The sequence below is a fragment of the Aythya ferina genome (genome assembly GCF_964211825.1).
Source record: "Aythya ferina genome assembly, chromosome: 1".
NCBI classification, from domain to species: Eukaryota; Metazoa; Chordata; class Aves; order Anseriformes; family Anatidae; genus Aythya; species Aythya ferina.
In genome coordinates, this window is record NC_140296.1 from 65,625,839 (window position 1) to 65,645,686 (window position 19,848).

At 41.5% G+C, this 19,848-nt stretch overlaps 2 protein-coding genes across 4 annotated transcripts in view; one reads left to right on the forward strand and one right to left on the reverse strand.

Moving 5' to 3' along the window:
* Positions 1-1,653: 1,653 nt before the first annotated feature.
* On the reverse strand, positions 1,654-13,547 carry LOC311429939 (ashwin). The gene is made up of 4 exons (XM_084506197.1): positions 13,405-13,547; positions 11,180-11,346; positions 6,325-6,697; positions 1,654-3,224 (listed from the first exon to the last, which is right to left on the reverse strand). Exons 1-4 carry the CDS (start codon positions 13,531-13,533, stop codon positions 3,168-3,170), a joined length of 726 nt encoding a protein of 241 aa, XP_084362323.1. The 5' UTR covers positions 13,534-13,547; the 3' UTR covers positions 1,654-3,167.
* Positions 13,548-14,568: 1,021 nt separating this feature from the next.
* The window catches only part of TGFBRAP1 (transforming growth factor beta receptor associated protein 1), a 31,915-nt gene continuing 26,635 nt past the window's right edge, over positions 14,569-19,848 (forward strand). Inside the window, exons 1-2 of one of the 3 annotated variants that reach the window (XM_084506198.1) lie at positions 14,569-14,655; positions 16,420-17,121. In XM_084506198.1, the coding sequence (XP_084362324.1) occupies positions 16,437-17,121 (685 nt within the window). In that variant the 5' untranslated portion in view covers positions 14,569-14,655; positions 16,420-16,436. Of the gene's footprint in view, positions 14,656-14,703; positions 14,775-14,799; positions 14,925-16,419; positions 17,122-19,848 lie in introns of those variants that run through there. The other 2 variants (XM_084506199.1, XM_084506200.1) reach the window with 2 other exon arrangements.

Consider the following 19,848-nt stretch of genomic DNA (forward strand, 5'->3'; position numbering starts at 1 on the left):
GAGCCACACAGACACAACCCTTTTTGCATGCCCAAGTCAACTATGAAATTATGAAGTTCAAACAATCCCTGTACAAGCCCTGCTGATACAGCAGTCTTCTACTAACTGCAGTCACGGGGAAAGTTATCAGCAAAACCAAACTATGTGAAAATACTGACTTGATCGCAGCTGATAGAAGTGTGTTCATAGGCTCTGAACTCAAAACCAAAGTATTCTTTCCAGCAATCACGCTTAAAAAAAATTCAAACAACATTTATCTTTGCAAAGGTCAGAAGTTTATCTTCTGACTGGGACTTGTTTTATTATGTAATTTGTAATACCTTTTTCTCTAGCATCATTTCTGCTACATGTTTGCTACAACAGCAATAAAAACTAAGATGACACAATCCACGGGATGATAAGCATCTTCCCAATACACAACGTGGCCATATTATGCAATGAACTAACCAAGCAGACCTTCCCCATGGAATTTGCTTGCATCATGGAAGAGGAGGAAAGTAACATCACTTTTCCAACGGGAATCTTTCTTTGCTATGAGGGTGGTGAGGCTTTGGCACAGGCTGCCCAGAGAAGCTGTGGATGCCCCATCCTGGAAGTGTTCAAGGCCACGCTGGATGGGGCTTTGGGCAACCTGGGCTGGTGGGAGGTGTCCCTGCCCATGGGACAGGATGGGGTTCCAACCCAAACCATTCTGTGATTCAATGATCTTCAAATGTGCAAAGCAGAATTAGAGAGTACTTGCTGCGTGTAACTGGGGAAGGTAAGTTTGCTCCTAGTTCCTGCCACCATTCTTAAATTCATCTTTTTTTTTTCACCAAGTGTACAGTAGTCACAGGTCGTTCCTCTCTCATTAATTCAACAAGCTACATAGTTGCATTGGATCAGACTTGGTTTCCTGTACAGTTTGAAGAACTTTGCTGTCTGCTATTTCTGAAGTGCACACCCTCCTAACCTGATCTCACCAGATAATTAAAATCTGTCCTGTAGTGACTCCGTTCTGTGATGAAGGCTGCAGTCAAGAACATCCATCCTTACATCCACACCCCCTAAAGCCAGAGAGCGCCCACCTCGTTTAGCCTCTTCTGAGGTCCTGCTGGTCTCCGAGCACACTGCAGCTCCGCGCTAGTACTTTGCTGAGAGAAGGACAGCTGCTATCTAAAGCAGCAGCATAGGGCAGTAAGAAGAGCATGGCTTGCACCCTGCAAAAAAGGTTACAGCAGCATGTTAAATGGTCCCAGCTTTGGGTAAAGGTAGGTGAAATGTGGCAAAGCTGGAAAGCGCAGGAGCCTTAAAACAAGACTCTTACCATGCAACGGCAGCATCAGGCTGTCATTCCAGTACAACTCTGCAAAGCACTCCTTAACAGTACGACACACACACATACTCTTCCAGCAACTGGAACTACAACAAAATAAAACCTAGGCTCTAAACCACTGCCAAGAAGCCACCCAGAAAACAGAACTCCTGCCAGTTACACTAGTGCAAGGAGCAACACTTCACGTGGTAAAAAAACACTGTTAAAACTCAAAAGTAGCCATGGAGCCTTCTACTCTAAGTATTTCTTAAGTTCCAGTCACTTGAATTCCACTGAAATGTAACTGCATAAAATGGACCGGTCTAATTACATCGTAAAAACAAGTCAGAACTACTTGGTTTGCTTTTAATTGAATTTATTTAAATAGGATAAGGCTACTTAAAAGACAACTCTTTACATACAAAATGTACATTACGTTAAAGTTTGCTGTACTCAAGTACAAAAACTGCACAAGTGTTTAGTAAAAGGGAAACAGCACACAATATTTCAAAACACACATTCTTACCATTTTACAGCATTCAAGAAGTGCCTTTTATGTCACAACAGTGAATGGACAACTGTCAGTAATGAATTAAGCTACAATTTTTGGTTTCAGTACTAACCAATTAAAAAAAATGTAAACAAGCCTTCAGATCACTACTGACAGCTTATTTTAGTGAGTTAGCTAAGTGGATTCAGAAGTAGATTTTTTGTTTATGTTTTACTAAGTCTGGAAGTACTATTGTTTTCTACCATCCATATATTTAAAATGGATCAGGCTTCATCCTGAGCCACTGAGATTTAATAAAAAAGTTGCCATCAACTTAACTGGATGCCTGCCTTATAAGGCACTACCAATAATCCAGGTAAAACCTCAAGTTTCACAGAAAACCAACATCCACCTTAAATGATCATATGAAGGGAAGAGAACAAAATATGTATTTTTTAAGAGTGCAACTACATACACTAATGCTCTTAAGGTGGTACTTAGTCTTCCTGACCCTTTCCCTCTCCAACTGTTTGTAAGCTGAGAAAGCACTGGCCTGAATTCCACAGGTTTTCCCCATATTTTATGAGCATGATTATAACCAGGAAAACAAGCAAATCTGCTATATCGGCACATTTTTACACTTACATGTGTAGAAAATATGCCTGTGAGTATTAGAGAACATGGCACTAATCCATTCGCTACTTCCTCTCAAAGATTCGTATCAGACAGCCTAATAACATACTTCCGTCTGTGCATTTCTTATCTCATAAGTCAATAAGAGAAACTTCAATTTGAAGCAATGCTGTTAAATAGTTCATCTCTTATTACCAACTTAACCTGCCCTGTAAATTCTACACTCATGTTCTGTGCAACAAAAAGGAGAAAAAAAAAAAAGTGTCTCAGAACAGCTTATCAGCAGAATAGTCAGTTTTCTCATCTAAATTAGCTATCTTCATGAAGCCAAGAAGGCTCCTGGGATCGCTCTGAATATCAATAACTATTTTAACTATTTATCCAGAAGTGGAACAGAACTGAATCTTACTGAAAACAAATCAAAGAATATTTATGCATGTGATTTGTAAGGACACGTAGGAGATGAACTATAATAATCTTGAAAACTAAAAGTGGAGGGTTTGGTGTAATGTAATATTACCACTTTTTAAAGAGGGAATAAACTGTTTGGTGTACAATAGTAGACACTCTTAAGGTGACTGGTGATAATGACTCCAGATTTACAACAGGGAACCTTTAAACTTGTTAAAACTTCACAGCAATCTGAATCCCTGTAAGGTTTAAAAAGAAGAGTACCTAAACTGTTCAAATATGACTTATCTGTTTGAAAACATGGAAGTAACATTTATGTTTGGAGCACCGCTAGCTACTTCATGGCCATGTAACATGCTGGATTTTCTTTTTTGCTTCCGTAGGCTTTAGGTCATTCTGCAAAAGAAGAAAACATACAAGCATTCTTAGATATATTGCACCAAGTTGATATTAATTATTAACTTGAAATGTTCAAACCTAGTACTATTGCTGTACTCAGCTACTATGCAGCTTTCTATTGCCATCTTGTGGAGAAAGTTGAATATCACAGAGATAGAGAAGAAGGAAATAAAGCCCATTAATTTAACTACATGCAAATCACATACATCTTTTGCTTTTCCTTAATCCCTAAATGAGTTAGACAGAAGTTAACAGGCACGCATTAGAGCTTTAGAACACCCTTTTAAAGTTCCTTTAAATTGTCTTCTTAAAATACTTTCTAAAATAAGATTGTGTAAAGAAAATAATCAACAGAATTAGAAAATCAATTCACTGTCGTTAAACAGAAAATGTCAGTAAAAAAAAGGAAAAGTAGGTCTTGCTTTGCAATGACCTATATAAAAATGTAAAATAATTGCTGAAGCCTCTTTCAATCCCCGCTCCTCCCCTCCAAGAAGCCAGAAAACACTAAGCAAGCCTAAAGTAAAACGATGGGAGATTTAAGCGGTGAAATAAATACCTTTCATCATCTAAAATAAGAAAAATATCTGAGAAATTAGGGCTTTAATAGTTCACACAAAGAGAATAAACACAGCTACATGACTTTTCCAGATCATTTTGAAAAACTAGTTTTGGCATGACCTAGAGATCTCTCTTCTCCTTAGGAGCTAAAGAGGTAGCAGCTGACAGCAGTCCTGGGTGTCTTAGCCACTGAGAGGTTGTAACAAATTAATCAGAAGGATAATTCTGTGCTATTCTGCACAAAAACTTCATTTTTTCTTGGAAGTCAAAACCCAATCACTTTACTGAAAAGGCAGTTGTCATTACTATTATTATACTAAAAATATACCAGGCTTCATAGGCTACAGGCATTGGAAAGAATTGCCCAGGGAGGTGGTGGAGTCACTGTCCCTGGAGTCAAGGAAAGGCTGGACGTGGTGCTTAGGGACATGGGTTAGTGGGTGACATTGGCGGTAGGGGGATGGTTGGACCAGGTGATTTTGGAGGTCTCTTCCAACCTTAATGATTCTATGGTTCTATGATTCAGCCATAAGCCAAGTGTACTGCTTCTTCCTGCCAGTGTTATTATTCAATACTGAATTCTATAATTTCAGACAGTTAAGTAACATCCATTGGACACACTTGCCTAATTTCAAACTTTTTTGACCCACGTTAACCAAGGCATATGACTGAACTTACCTGTACTAAACCGGACAACAAACTGTGGCTAAGACAGAAAGTCAAGTATCAGAAGCCCTGGCTTCCAAGTGTCAGTAATATAGCGTCACTTAAGTGTTCGCCATTATGTCCGTGAAATATTCAAGTAAAATATAAAAAAGCTGAGAGGTGTATGCCAAGCACGTTTCAAAAGCTCTGCGGGTTCAGATCTGACCAATTAAGAAGTTCTAAATAAGTTAGTGGTATTGGTAGTAGGAAACACCTCTCCAACATAAACTTGATTCAGGGCCACAGCTGTGACACTTGTAATTAAAACCCTTGTTGTTAAAGCTGCCTTTCAGAACAGGGATATGTTTAGGTGCTTGTGTTTAGCAGAATTTTGAAGGAACCTACCAAGCTATGCAGTAAGGATATCACCTGCATTCCTTTATGTAAGAATTAAAAAGAGAGAAGGGAAAAAACAAAGAAAGAAAAACAGCAAAGGAAGGAAAAAAAAATGAAAGGAAGAAACAAGGATGAATAAAAATATTACATGAGGCAATACTGAAGTAACAGAAATAAGGTGTGGTGTCCTGAGAAAATTTCAGTCAATGTAACAGTGTAACTGCATGTTGCATTTCTAAAGCTCCCCCTGCAGTTCAGCCAGGATCATATACCTCGATTTCCTACTTTGAAGCCTGGACTTGTTCCAATTACTCCTGTATTTCACTGGAAACGTAAAAGAGCCCTTGCATTTATTTAATACATTTGTATTATGAATGAATACAGTGCAAATGTAAGACTTATCCCCACCTTGCAGCTGCCCCATTACTGGGCTCTGCTCCTTGCTCTCTGGCAAGAACTTAGCCTAATAACACCTTCACCAACATTCAAATACTGCTGCATCTTTCTCCTCAACTTGTGGCTGTGTTCAGCACCATTACTTCCACTTTCAAAGGTCGACCCTTCTGAAGTCACATATCCTGCTTTAGTTCTTCTCTCACCTCTTCGGCTTACCAGCCTCCTTCTGCCCCATCCATAACATGGATCTCTTCTCTACCTAGATTCGTTTGCAGCTGAATCTAACTTACAGAAAAGAGGTCACTATTTAGTGTTGTGATTAACAAATCAGCGATCAGTTTTCTACTTGAGAACAGCACCCTCCTGTTCAAGATCTCAGCACATCCTTCTCATCATCTTATAGAAATTCAGGTACCTGAGCAAGATCACCATGGCTCAAAATGAGCACTCGACCTTCGTCCTCTCACTCCAGCTAGCACGGTTTGTTGTTGCTCTCATTCAGACCCACAATCTAGGCAGCTCTCCAGATTTTCTCATCCAATTCCTACCTCTAGCTTGCCAATTCCTATGTGAGATTTCAAACAGATGGCCTTCTTCCTTTAAGGACACATGCTACAGCTTGCAGCATCTCACTTCAGTTCCTTCAACATCTCCTCCTTCACTTTGACAAATGAAAGCTTGTCTTAATCATTCAAGTGTGATTGTTACAAATGTTATCATTCCACTTTTTTCTCCCCTACTACAAAACAGACCAGGCTACTCTTGTTCTCTAAAGCCTGTCCTCTCTCTCAGACCTACAAGTAGGGTTATTTTTGTTTGCTTTAGTTGACCCTGCTACCAGCACCACCTTACATATTACCTACTTGCTCATTTTACAATGACATGCATGTTTTCTGCAGAGCTGCCTCTAACACAGAAGCTTCCCACAAACAAGTAAAAAATACTTCATTTTTTTCCTGCTGGTCTCTCCCAAACCAGCTACTCCTTTCTAAATACTGTACTATTACTCCAACATAAAATAATCCTGGGAATTCTTACCAGGTTCTACCTTTGGTTCCCTCAACTTTCAATAAAAATAAACGTACGTGAACATACATACCGGCAAATCAGAGTCTTCTTTTGGAACAGATCTCTTTAACTTCACAACAGTAGCTCCTGCTACTGGAGTCAAAGGGTACGCCTTCAGATTAGCCAATACACTGCTATTAGTCTTTGAAATATTGTTCTGCTTAGCCTCACTATTCCTCACTTCCAGCTTAGCGTCCTCTGGTAAACTGGAGGCTGAAATGTATGATGAGGCATTTGAAGAAGCTGATAATCTCCTAACAGTGTTGGTGGTGCTTCCAGCTGGGGGTGGTTTTAGGCGATCGGTAGCTCCATTTTCTGTCTTCTTCACTTTTATGCTTGTGCTCGTTGAACTGCCATCAAACACAATTAATGGCCGTTTCCTCAATCCTTCCACCGCTGTAACACTGAAAATACAAATTGTAAAATGATCACAAACACAAGCCAGATGACTCAAAAATAGCATATCCAAGACATAAGCAGTAAAAATGACTTCAATCTTGCCTAAAGTAAAAATACATTCCAAAATACTGTCCTTAAACTCTTAGCTGCCCCAAATGTAAGCAATACGAAAAATTCCAAAATACAAAGGGGCGTGGGTGTGTATGTGTGGAAGAGTATGGGGCATGCAAGAGGTCAACAAAGAGGGTTGAGTGAGGAACCTTCTAGACAGGCACAGTTGTACATCCTAAGATTTCACACTTAACTTATACCACTGTAGCTCTTCATGAATAGCAAAAGACATTAAAAGTCATTAAGTATTTAAAAAGTATTTGAGAAAACGTGAACCACCTTACAAGAACAGGATCTAATATTCTGATGCTTCTAGATCTCCCCAGTTCGATACTTATTCAAAATCGTAGTGTTAAGACAGCCTAAGGAACTGTGAGATGAGAAATGAAAACGTTAAGCAAAAAAGAATGCATACTTGTTTCTGAAATAACCTGTTGAGCAGGAACCCTAAGCGGATTTAATGCCTTTCGAATAGTTTGTGCCTTTGTGTCTAGTCAGAGCCAGCCAATTTAGTAACAACTGATTGATGAAAAAAAGAATACTATCAAGCTACTATTAAAAGACCAGTATCAGAAGACATCCTGACTGGCAACAAAAATAGAACGGTTATCATACCTTACTCTGCATCAATTTAGAGTTTTAAAATGTGTTGCTTAAGAATGGCAAAGATGAACTGTTCAGATTTAACAAATAAAAAAACAATTCACCGTTAAGTCATAATATTCCTGTTTAAAAACTTCAGTTTTCAGTACGCACTTACTGTTTAGCGATCTTGCATAAAACAGGGGAATAGAAGTTGAACTACAGGGTTTTCAACAGAGAAAAACATTCATTAATTTGACAATATTGATGTTAGATATATCTACAGACTTTAGAAGAAGCCACAAGTAGAGGTTTCAGTCGTTTGATCTGAAACATTAGATTAGTAGCTGCTGAAAACTTCACACGTTAAAATAAGAAATGATACATCTCTTGTACAATTTCTGTCAAGACCAGGGATTTCTGGAATGAAAGGAATAACAGTTTAGGGACTCACAGAGCAAAAGAAAGTTCAGCTTTTCTTCAGATTTGCTTCTACCTTACTATCTGTTCACAACAATACACGTTACACAAGCCTCCTCTTTTTCTATTCAGCAGCTTCCCAGAACTGATAGACACAGAAACCTTAATTTCATTTGGTACATTTGTTAAGGGATCAGACAGCTCTTTGGGTTATATCTACATAACTGTGGTCTATAGAAGAGCTTCTACAAAACATGACTAGCTTCCAAGGAGCGCTCAACCAGACTGTAGATAAGGTTTCACTGAAACAATAGCAGTATTTAACATATCCGTTATATTAAGGAGTACAATTTCACTCGAAAAGCCTAAAAAGCTGATACATGCCTCAAAAATAAAGCATGATACTCTTTGCTCACTTTGGCTTTGTCTAAGACTTAACACTACAACAACAACAAAAAAAAAACATTCCCCAGCAGCCTTTTTGGAAAACTAGTTTATAAACTATGTGTAAGAGGGGACTTTATACCTTTTTTCAGTCACCTTCCTTAATTTAAAGTATTTTTTTTCCCCCTCAGGAGATTTTTTCTTTTTTTTTTTTTAAGTTAACCTTTAAGACTAGTAATTCAAGAACTATGATTCTACCTGGATTGTTATCTACGCTACTTAATTTTAGAGTTGTAGCACTTGTACAGGTGACCACATGCTACAATACAATACAGGTAATACTCCCAGAGAAGCACTTTGGGCAAGTTCCAAAAGAAAATTGGACACCGTACCATCAAGCATTGTCACATCTAATTTTTAGATAAGTGGCTCGCAGACAAACACAGAACCTGAGGTGTGACATTTGTTTTATTTACATCAAGTAGAGAATGCTTAAAAGCCTCAGAGTAGGACTTACGTTAACCAGCACTCTTCTGAGGGAGGATACTGAAGCCATAACAGCTGAAAATAAACAGTTTGAGATGGTGTTCCTTTCCACAAGACACTCCGTGAAACCTAAATTTTAATGCACGTCTCCTAAATTCTGGGGAAGTGCTCAAACCACGCTATAAGCCAGGCTTATAATGGTGGGCATGCTCTAATCCTGATGTTTATTATGTAGTGCATGGTGAAGAACTCAAGATTTGCTAGAGGAAGCAAGAACTTCTCTACACAAGCAAGCAGGGTTTCTGCTTTTTCAAATGATTATTCAGATCACTCATGCAGTCAGCTCCTGACCATGAGGACAAGTGAACAAAAAATGTTCCTTGTCTAGCCCAGCCTGGTACTTAATGTAACACCCTAAAAATTAACAGCTCTACCAAGGCCACAGCCCAGAACATGCACAGCCACAGAGCTCCCAGAGAATGAGTTTGTGGCTGAGATTCTCCAGACTCCATAGCACTTCAGAAATTACACATACATTTTGAGATGCAAACAGTTCTCCTCCCTCCAGCAGTCGAGATGCTCTTACAGATGTTTCTGCAAAATAGCTGTCCCTAAACACAAATACTTTCTGAAACATTTGAGGTTGGATACAGTGCATTTGTTCTTATTCAGTGTGATTGCCTGCAGACTCAAAATTCAGAAATAAGATGTTTCAACTCTCACCTCAGATATTACATTATATTATTGAGGTATAACATGATACTGCAACTCAGCAAGTCTTTTAGGACTTGCCAGCAATCACCAGCAGTAAAACTAAACAGTCCTCAACACTGAGTTTTCAATTTCAATACAAGTTATTAATGTGTTTTTACCTCCTATCTGCAGCTATTAGAGGTATGCAACTACACACAGAGCTCTGCTGAGCGTCTCCAAGCCCCACAGTAACCCGAGCACACTCTGGAAAGCAGAGCCTTCCCACGGTGGAATGCAGCAGACAGCTCCTGTTATTCAAATGATGAATCAGCTTATCTGACTTTGAGTAAGTAATTGTACTTTTAGTTCAGTTTATCTCTGACTTGCACATAACTTACAGCCCCATAACGGCCACGGATTTTCTTGTTTTGAAAAACAAGAACGTCAAGGTCTACTTCCTTGTCTTCACAATGGCATGACACCAATTCTCCTTAAGCTGACAAACACAGCTACGAGGAAAACCATACTGTTTAACATCCGCAAAGATCACCAAACTTCCATGATTCTTCCCATGACCATACTGTAACTGAAGTTTTCTCTGTGCAACTTTTACTTACTGAACGTGCTGAAATTCGATTGCCTGCTCCTGGTTCTCTGGGAGCAGCAAGTGGAAAAGAAAAGCAGACTGGTGGATTAAAGATATCTACTTTTACTGACCATTTCCCTAGTAAAAATAGGTTTGACCCTTACTGAGTTTTATTACATCAAAATAACAGCTCCTAAACTTACTCTACATATGATGTAAGGATGAAGCCATTCTCCCATCTAAAAATTAACACAGCTGCCTTCTCTCAAAAACATCCTCCCTGCTATCTTTAGTTCTCTGATAAAAAATTCTTTTGCACCTATTTCAGCACACCAACAGTGTCTTATTATTTGAACACTAACCTCATGCTTTTATCTTCAAGTCACAAACGGACCACTCTACAAACAGACCTTTTAAGCACGAGGAAAAAAAGATAAGTCAGTACCCTAGACACTGCTTTAAAAAAATCACTTGCCAGAATTTGTTTAGTTCTTCCTTGTTAGAAACCTCTGTAAGACTTATGAAATTATGAAAATATGAAACAAGCTGTAATAGTGCAAAAAGCACAACAAGAATTTCTGTCCTCCTTTCCTTTAGCGTTTACTGATGGAGCTAAATCAGACTTGCCACCCATGCACATCAAAGTTAAAGTCTTGGGCAGGGAGGAGGTTTGGGGAAGAAAACATCCTGTTAAATAAACTTCCGAGGAAGATTTTGCTTTCTGATCAAATCCAAACATAAAAGGTTTTGAACACAAGGCAGAATACTCTCAGAAAGGAGGCGTTAGTTTTGACCTGGACACACAAAACTGCTGCAGCATACATTCCTGACTCAGCAGACCAACCCCGTTCAGTGAGCAAGCATAGTTAAATATGCCGCTGGTATTTGTCTTAACACTGTAAACATGATTATTATTATTTAACAATTAGAAGGTGAAAACAATAATGATTTTTTTCTTGATATACTATTTTGAAACATAGCAATAAAAAGCAAGTACTATAAGCTAGATGCCATTAGTAACATTTAGATGACAAAAAATATCATCCTTTTTCCCTATTATTGGAGTAGGAGGATCCAACACTTCTGACACAGGCTGTGACAGCATTCCTGCTGTACTGTAACAATGTTCAAAACTTGTACAAGTTTTAGATGTCAGCCAGATGAAGACCAAACTAACTGCATTTTCCTAAGTTCTCCAGATCTATCCCGTTGAAAGCCAAATTACCTTTTATTTTCACTTTTCGTTTCATTTTGCTGTCTTTTCTTTTCCATCATTTTCCCCCATCGACTTTTGGGTAGGTCACGCTGAGGCAACGGAATGGCATGTTGAATGTAGAGGTCAGTGAGGCCGTCTTTGTCCATCTTCACATCATTTTTGACAAGGATGTTCTTCTGTGGGGAACAGAAAAAAAAAAAAAAAAAGTGATTATTGTGACAAATTCAGAGCACAAACAGTGGCCAAATTTCATTTTCAAAAGCCATTCTGAAGTAGTGAATTGGGCACAAATGCCAGGGTGTCAGTGGTGAGGGGGCTGCAGGGGTGACCCCCATGGGAGGCAAGGAAGTGCCCTGTGCCAGTGACAGCCCTTTCTGGCTGATAACTCTGAAAACAACTGAAAACAACCCACTGCACACCAAAGCTTCAACCAAGCAGAGAAGGTCATGGCGCCAATGCTGAAATACTTTCAGTAAAGGGCAAGAGCCACTAGGGACAGGAGACACAAAAGGAGACAGAGGAGAAGGCGCATGAGGAGCTGTGTGAAGAGGTGCTCTCCTTCCTCGTGCAAGGAACTGAGGACTGACAGCAATCCACACCAGACAGAAGAGAAGTTGAGTCCAGGAACGGAGGAGAGGTGTTTCCCGTGTGTTTGTTTAATGGTTTCTTTCTGCCGTTTCTTACTTCGTATACATTTTCTTCCTCTGTTCCTTGATTCTAATTCATTTTCTTCTGCTCCAGAATGGGTTTCTCCACGGATCACAGTCTCCATGAGGTTTTTCCTGCTCCAGCAAGAGCCCTCCACAGGCTGGAGCCCACTCAGAGGCACATCTGCTTTCCAGAGCCCATCACCAGCCACATCCCCCAAACCATCAATTTTTCATGAGTTTCCCCATTCTCCTCACATCTCCTCATCTGTCTACTGCACGGCCTCTCTTTGCCTCCTGCTGCTGCCACTCTTTGTCAAGCAGATTTGAGCAGTACCACGTGTTGAAGTACCACTGGTTGAAGCTTTGGTGTGCAATGGGCTGTTTTCATCGCTGTCAGACAGCTGAACCTAGCTGTGACCGGCACAGGGCAGCTCCTCACTTTTGCCTGCACAGATAACCTCCACAGTCCACTGCTATGCAAGCCCTGAAAATCTTCCCAATAAAAACAGTTACACAAGAAAATTAAGTTATGATAGAACTATTGTTGTTAACCAAGGTTTTCATGCACTCTTAAACATGTTTCCCTAAATCCAACTACAAAGCCAGAGCTCTCTTTTGTACTTCCAAAAACCAGGCAACTAGAACATAAAGCAGTTCAAACTCCCAGACGTGGAACTCTGCTTCTGCACCAGTTCCCAACATGTGAGTTGCTAAGAGAGACTTCTTGTCACTGTCAGTTATAAAAGCACACAGATTTTCTTTCTGATCACACACAAGGTTGTAAAAACAAATGTTGGTGCCTTCTACCAAATTTATTAAGAGAAAAAAAACAGTAATGTCACGCAAACACAGGCCACTGAAAACAGGTCAAGTTTCTGCTGCTCCAGTGAGCAGCAGAAATGCTTTATAACTTCTGATAGGGGCTCAAAATTCGTACGCTGTTGTGCACATAAACTATGTGAACAAGAGCATACAAAGTTGATCAATCTCACGTAAAAGCCTTAGAAGATTGTTTCATTCACCTAACGTTGCAGATAAGGCAGTAGCAAGTACATCAGTACTTCAGTACATCAACTGAAGCTTCAAAATGGGCTATAAGTCACTTTCAGACTCAGATTTTTCAATAGCATGCAGTTAAACATTATCTCTGCTGGCTGTGAAGGACGTGTTCCCTTTAGCTCAGTGAGTATGCATGCACCAGCCTTAACAGAGAAGATCGACTGTCCACAGGTAACTCTACTGTTGTATGTAAATGCTGCCTCACAGACACACAAAGTTTGATAAATTATTCTTTAGCAACCACAGGAGCAGGGCTCAGACGCAGCCCCTATGAAAACAAGGGGGGCAACTCTCAGGCTGCACGCCTCTTTTAAGCAAGTATCCAACCTACAGAGCACAACATTGCCTTTTTTTTTGACGTTATTTTAAAATTATTTCTTCTCTAAGTGCTTCTGGTGCGCCCGACCGGCGAGCCCAGAGAGGGGCTGGGACAAAACCTCCCACACGGCAACCGCTGGGGCCCGAGGCCGGCCTCCCCCCCCCGGCCCCGGGCAGGGCCGCGCCCCCCCTGCGGGGCCGCCCCACCTGCTCGAGGGTGAGCAGCAGGAACTCCTCCGAGAGCAGCTCCGGGTGCAGCAGCAGCTCCGAGGCCGAGCGCCCCAGCGGCCGCTCCGCCGCCACAGCGCCCGCCCAGCCCCGCCGCTGCGCCGCCATCTTGTGCCGCCCGCACCGCTTCCGGCCGCCGGGCGGGGCTGAGGGCGGAAGTGGCGTCAGAGAGGGGCGGAAGGGAAGGGAAGAGACCTCCAAGATCATCGAGTCCAACCTCTGACCTAACGCTAGCAGTCCCCACTAAACCATATCCCTGAGCTGTACATCTAAACGTCTTTTGAAGACTTCCAGGGATGGTGACTCCACCACTTCCCTGGGCAGCCTGTTCCAATGCCTCACAACCCTTTCAGTGAAGAAGTTCTTCCTAACATCTAGCCTAAAACTCCCCTGGCTCAACTTAAGCCCATTCCCCCTCGTCCTGTCACCAGGCACGTGGGAGAACAGGCCAACCCCCACCTCGCTACAGCCTCCCTTGAGGTACCTAAAAAGAGCGATAAGGTCACCCCTGAGCCTTCTCTTTTCCAGGCTGAACAAGCCCAGCTCCCTCAGCCGCTCCTCGTAGGACTTGTTCTCCAGGCCCCTCACCAGCTTCGTCGCCCTTCTCTGCACCCGCTCAAGCACCTCGATGTCCTTCTTGTAGCGAGGGGCCCAAAACTGAACACAGTACTCGAGGTGCGGCCTCACCAGAGCTGAGTACAGGGGGACGATCACCTCCCTAGCCCTGCTGGTCACACCGTTCCTGATACAAGCCAGGATGCCGTTGGCCTTCTTGGCCACCTGAGCACACTGCTGGCTCATATTCAGCCGAATACACAGAGCTCTTAAGATAGTTCTATGACTTATGAATTCAGTTTTGGAATATTAACAGTAATTTAATCGTACAAGCAAGCAACGTAACGTTTATTTACATCCACAGAATCACAGAAAGGTTTGGGTTGGAAGGGACCTCAAAGCCCACCCAGCTCCACCCCTGCCATGTGCAGGGCACCTCCCCCAGCCCAGGCTGCCCAAGGCCCCCTCCAGCCTGGCCCTGGGCACCTCAGGGATGGGACCCCCCCACCCACCCTAACGGCCCCACGTGACGGGAAGGCAGCGGGCGGGGCGGGGCGCGGTACCGGAAGCCTGGCGCCCGCCCCTCCCCTCCCCTCCCCGCGGCCGGCGGAGCCCCAGCGAGGCCCGGCCCGGCCCGGCCGCGGATCCCGGAGCGGCGCTGCCCGGCGCTCGCAGGTGGGTGAGGGGTGAAGGGGGGGGGATAAGGCCCCGGGGGGCCTGGAGGGGTTTCTCTCGCCGTGTGGTGGCCGGGGGGGGTTGTTGGGTGCCGGGCGTCTGAGGAATTTAAACCCCGGGTGAGGCTGCGGCTTGAAACGGGCAGGGAAAGAAAATCCACAACCTGTTAACTTCTGGGGGAAATATAAGAAATGCTTAGCTTGAAAGACCACCTTATACCGCAATTTATTTCTGGATATAGTCTTGCTTTGGGCTAATTTCAGTTCCTGGTAACTCATGAATTGTCGTTCACCTTATTAATCTTTGCAAATTTTTATTATGGTTTTCAATGTTGCCTTGTAAAAGCAACTCTTTATTTTTACATATAGCGCTTTGAAACAGAATTCATTTTTACCACTTGTATTTAATTTCACGATGGTTACAGTCGCCCTTTGGTCCACAGAAGTTTCATTAGGCTGCCCAGGGAAGTGGTGGAGTCACCATCCCTGGAAGTCTTCAAAAGACGTTTAGATGTAGAGCTTAGGGATATGGTTTAGTGGGGACTGCTAGCGTTAGGTCAGAGGTTGGACTCGATGATCTTGAGGTCTCTTCCAACCTAAACGATACTGTGATCTGACATTTTATATCTCCACAGTATGCGTGGAGTAGGAATAATTATGTGTGTTGTTTCTCAAAGCCAGCACTGAATGTCTTGAATGGAGAAGTGGTTGTTACGCAGCAGTCGTGGCATAGCAAAGGGTGACTAATTTAGGTCAGCAGTTCTTCGTCTGTTCTTCCAAGGGCTCAGCACAGGTGTCTGCTGGTGCCATATAAAAGCAAGACTAGTCTGCAGCACAGCAAAATTACATCAACTGGTTTCAAAACACTGATAATCGCTTCATGAATTGGATCTGCCCCTTGGCAGTGCTTGGTTGTAAAAGGGAAGGTCTAGTTTGCAGAATGTGAATATTGTAAGTGCTGCTTAGCACTTAAAAACAATCTTTGGGGATGGTTGTGATAGTAGTGAACAAAAACTCCTCTAATTTCAGTGCTTCTTGAGCATAATAAACACTGTATGGGTCATACTTCCAAACCAGCTGTGTGACCATGCACTAATATTTGCCAAGTCCATAGTCTGGTATTCAGTGCTACTCACGCATCTCTAAAACGAATGCTTGATGATATTACCCCCAAAAAATCAGTGATTTTCATGAATTATTTTTCAGTGGCTTGAAAGTTAATTTAATTTCTTATTGTTGGAAAGTCAGGAATGGAAATGTGTTAGATGGAATCTGCCTGTGATATTTCACAAGAAGAGTTACTAATAGGACTAAATTTTGTCAAATAAAATGTAAAGCAACATGAGACATTAACGTGTAGCACTCAGCCTTGTAGCTACTCTAGAAGTCTAAGAGACAAAGTTCGTATCATTTCATGTAGAGAAGATGTTTGAAAGCCACAAAGTAGTAGTAGGAAGAACTGCATGCAGTGCCAAAGTATCAGAGAGCCAGCAATGGGCTTGTTCCTTGTGGAAGAAGCATTGCTTTCAAATTATCTGGGTGCCACTGTGAATCTACTTCAGAACAGACTTGAAGTGAAAAGTCAGTTTGAGTCAGTTCTGTGGTTATTAACATGCTCATTCTGGTTTGCGTAATCTGGTTGGAAACAAGAATGTAGCCCGTAAAAAGAAAAAGCAACTGTGAAGTTTTTGTGCTGGTAAATGTTAAATGGCTGCCTCTAATACTTGATGGTGGTGATTTGGTAACTTTTTTCTTCCTTACTCAGATCACCCGGAAGACACAATGAGTGTGAAAGCTTTCAAGCTCGTTTCTGCTGTGGAGCGGGAGGTGTTAATGGGAGACAAAAATCACATCAACATTGAATGCATCGAGTGTTGTGGAAAGAACCTCTACATTGGAACCAACGACTGCTTTATCTATCACTTCCTGCTGGATGAAAAGCTATCGACAGCTGGAAAAATAACTTTTGCTGCCACCAAGCAACTGCATAAATACCTGGGCTTCAAGAAGCCCGTGAATGAGTTGAAAGCAGCATCTGCACTCACCAGGCTGCTTGTGCTGTGTGACAACACGATAACACTAGTTAACATGATGAACTTGGAGCCAGTCCCCACTGGTGCTAGAATCAAAGGAGCTGTGACGTTCACCTTAAATGAAAACCCTGTGAGTGGGGACCCTTTTTGTGTCGAAGTCTGCATTATCTCAGTCAAGCGACGGACCATTCAGATGTTCATGGTGTTCGAAGACAGAGTCCAGATCGTGAAGGAAGTGTTTACCCCGGAGCAACCCTGTGCCGTGGCTGTAGATGGCTATTACTTGTGTCTTGCGCTTACTACACAGTACATCATTTTGAATTATAATACTGGCGTCTCCCAGGATCTATTTCCTTACTGCAGCGATGAGAAACGGCCGATTGTGAAGAGGATTGGCAGGCAAGAGTTTCTGTTGGCTGGTCCTGGAGGGCTAGGTGAGACTGAGGTTATATACTTCTCTTTCTTTGGACCTGAGAAGGGAAGCTTAAGCAACCATTAGTATTATACAGAACCACAATATTTTTCTTCACATTCATACTGGAATGTTGTGATACCAAGGTAGATGGTATTAGTACTAAATGTTACTGCTCTTCTGCCTTTTTAATGCACACAAATCAGGTTATTTGTATTTTAATCCTGCCTGTAGAAAGCTTTATGTCTGTATAAACAGATAACAAGGTAAGTAGCGTCCTGCAGGACAGAGTGAATAAAACTTGGTTGGTGCCATGTGAAACCTCAAAGGCTGGTAGCCGGCCTGCAGTGACTAGCTGCACTGAGTTTGAAGAGCCCCATGTTGCTGTGAATTATTATTTTATTTTATTTAGTGTAGGCAAGCTGTTTTTTCCTGTGCTGCTACTCAGAGTTTGTACAAACTCCCTTTTAGAGACTGTTACAGATTCAAAAATAGGCATGTTTTATTACAGCACTGATGAGAAAAGTTAGCGGAACTAAGCTGCATCCCAACTCCTGCATACGTAAACTCAGTCTTAACTGTAGATCTTGTGACCCTGGACAGTGTTGTTGCTTATTTTTTAGTAGTTTTCGGCTCTGCATTACAGAAAATGATTAAGTATTGCAAAAACGAAGTTCGGTCATGAGAGATAATGCTCTCATCTAATGGATGTTTGTAAGGGCTAATGCTGCTGCAATCTGTCTAAATCAACAACATGCTGTAAATTCAGTAACGTTGAGCTTTTTTTTGGGAAAGCTGCGATATCCCAGAGCTGACCAGATGCAGAATGCTTTCATGCTGTTTGCTGTATGATCCTACATTTAAGAGGTGCTGTTTATTTGTCTTCCCTAACGCATTAGGAATAACATGATACAAAGAGATCTCAAACGTTTAGGTCTGTAATTCAGGGATCTACGTGTTTTTTAATAAATTGCAAAGGAAATCAGGAATGTGATTAGGTGCTTATATTGAATTTTCACCTCATGACCAGATATACATCAACTCACCATTTTTCCTTAAAAGAAGTAGGTATCCATTAGAATATCAGCTTATGCAAATTAAAGATGTTCCAAGATGAACTTATTTTTTCAGACTGGAGACTTCTGTAAATCGTCTTGGTTACATGCTTTATATTAGAACTGTTTGTTGTTTTGAACATGGATGTAAATTTGTGGGTATTAACTTTCACAGCACTACTAAACTGGTTAAAATTCATGACTGGATTGTCTGGAAGTATTCCTTTTTGATGTACTTCTAGGGAGACACGGTTCTTACTTTAATCTGTATTTTTATAGGAATGAAATCAGATTCTGTTCCTTTGTTTACATGTTTTTTTTAGAAGATTAGATACATTCTCACAAAATAGAAAGCAGAATTATATTTAGTTAGACTTTTGTTTTTTATCTGCTATCCTGAGAGAGAGCTATCCAGTGAAGACCTTTGTTTACAAAATCCAGTATGCCTGTGTAAGTAGATCATCCTGAGGTTAAAATACCAGGTATGTGATACCTTAAGCACTCTTCTACACTCCTGCACAAATCTATACTTCTGTAGTTCTAGATGTGCTGTAAACTTTCTCTTTTCCTGTAATGCAGGCAAAATCTAACTTGAGCTATCAGACACCTTACGAAGACTGCTTGCTACTGATCATATAGTATTTCGCAGATTGTATAGTATTTTCTTGCCAAACTTGGTTTGGCAAGATATTTTTTTTTAATCATCTGTTTTCCATTCCACCCTCACTGTAGTTTTGTTTAGTATCATCCCCCTTGCTGTTTTTCCTCAGTAAAATTCTTGGTGTCTTTAGCAATAGTCTCTGCAGTTGAGAAGGTAGGTGAGCACCACTATAAAACATCATTGGCATCTTGGCATTTGTGACAGGCTCTTGCTGTTAAGTGAATGGTCTTGAAAAGACTTGATGTAGATCTTAAATCCTCATTTTGGTTTGCATTTCTACACCTTATTAATACGCGTTCATCTGGCATTTGGTAGAGCATCTATATTAAATTAAATTGGTGCTTAAAGGGTGGTGGTCGGTGTCATGAGGAGAGTGCTAATGGAAATAACATGGGTGGTGGCACAGCCTGCACCCACAGCAAGTTTGGATGTGATACAAACATGGGAGGAGTGGCTAATACAAAGATGATGATGTGATTGCAGCATCTTATGTGAGGAGAGGCTGTGAAGCCTTGGGACTGTTCAATCTGATTAAGAGGAGGCTTGGAGAGATCTTAGTGGAATTTATGGGGAGGATAGTAAAGACACACATCAGTCTCTGCTCAGAGAGGTAATGGGTACAAATTAAAATACAGGAAATTCCATGGAAACATGAGAAAATCATCCTCATTTTCATTGTGGTCAAGCTGGAACTAGGAGAGGATGTGGAGACTGTTCTTCAAGGTACTTAAAAATCTGTCTGGAGGAGGTCTTGAGCAACCTAATTGAACGTGCTTTAGCTGGGAGATTAAACTGGGTGATCTCCAGAGGTCCCTTCCAAATTCAACTATTCCATAACTTTACCAGGCAAAAACACAGATTTTAAGTACCTAATTTTAGTTTATTCCTTTTGCCTTTCCAGCACAAACTCTTCTCACTGGTGTGTGGTTTGAGCAGTTACGTAGTGACTGAGCAGCATACAACTGGACAACCGAGCCTTGTAACTTAGGGCAGAGCACGTGTGCTAAGCAGAACGATTGATAAAAGGTTATGG

What these genes read in the sequence shown, in the direction of transcription:
- LOC311429939 (XM_084506197.1), bottom strand. Translation starts at nt 13,533, where the DNA reads ATGGCGGCGCAGCGGCGGGGCTGGGCGGGCGCTGTGGCGGCGGAGCGG. An exon ending in TGCTGCTCACCCTCGAGCAG is followed by an intron (nt 11,347 to 13,404) that starts GTGGGGCGGCCC and finishes TGTTCCCCACAG; the next exon opens with AAGAACATCCTTGTCAAAAA. An exon ending in AAGAAGACTCTGATTTGCCG is followed by an intron (nt 3,225 to 6,324) that starts GTATGTATGTTC and finishes CTTCTTTTGCAG; the next exon opens with AATGACCTAAAGCCTACGGA.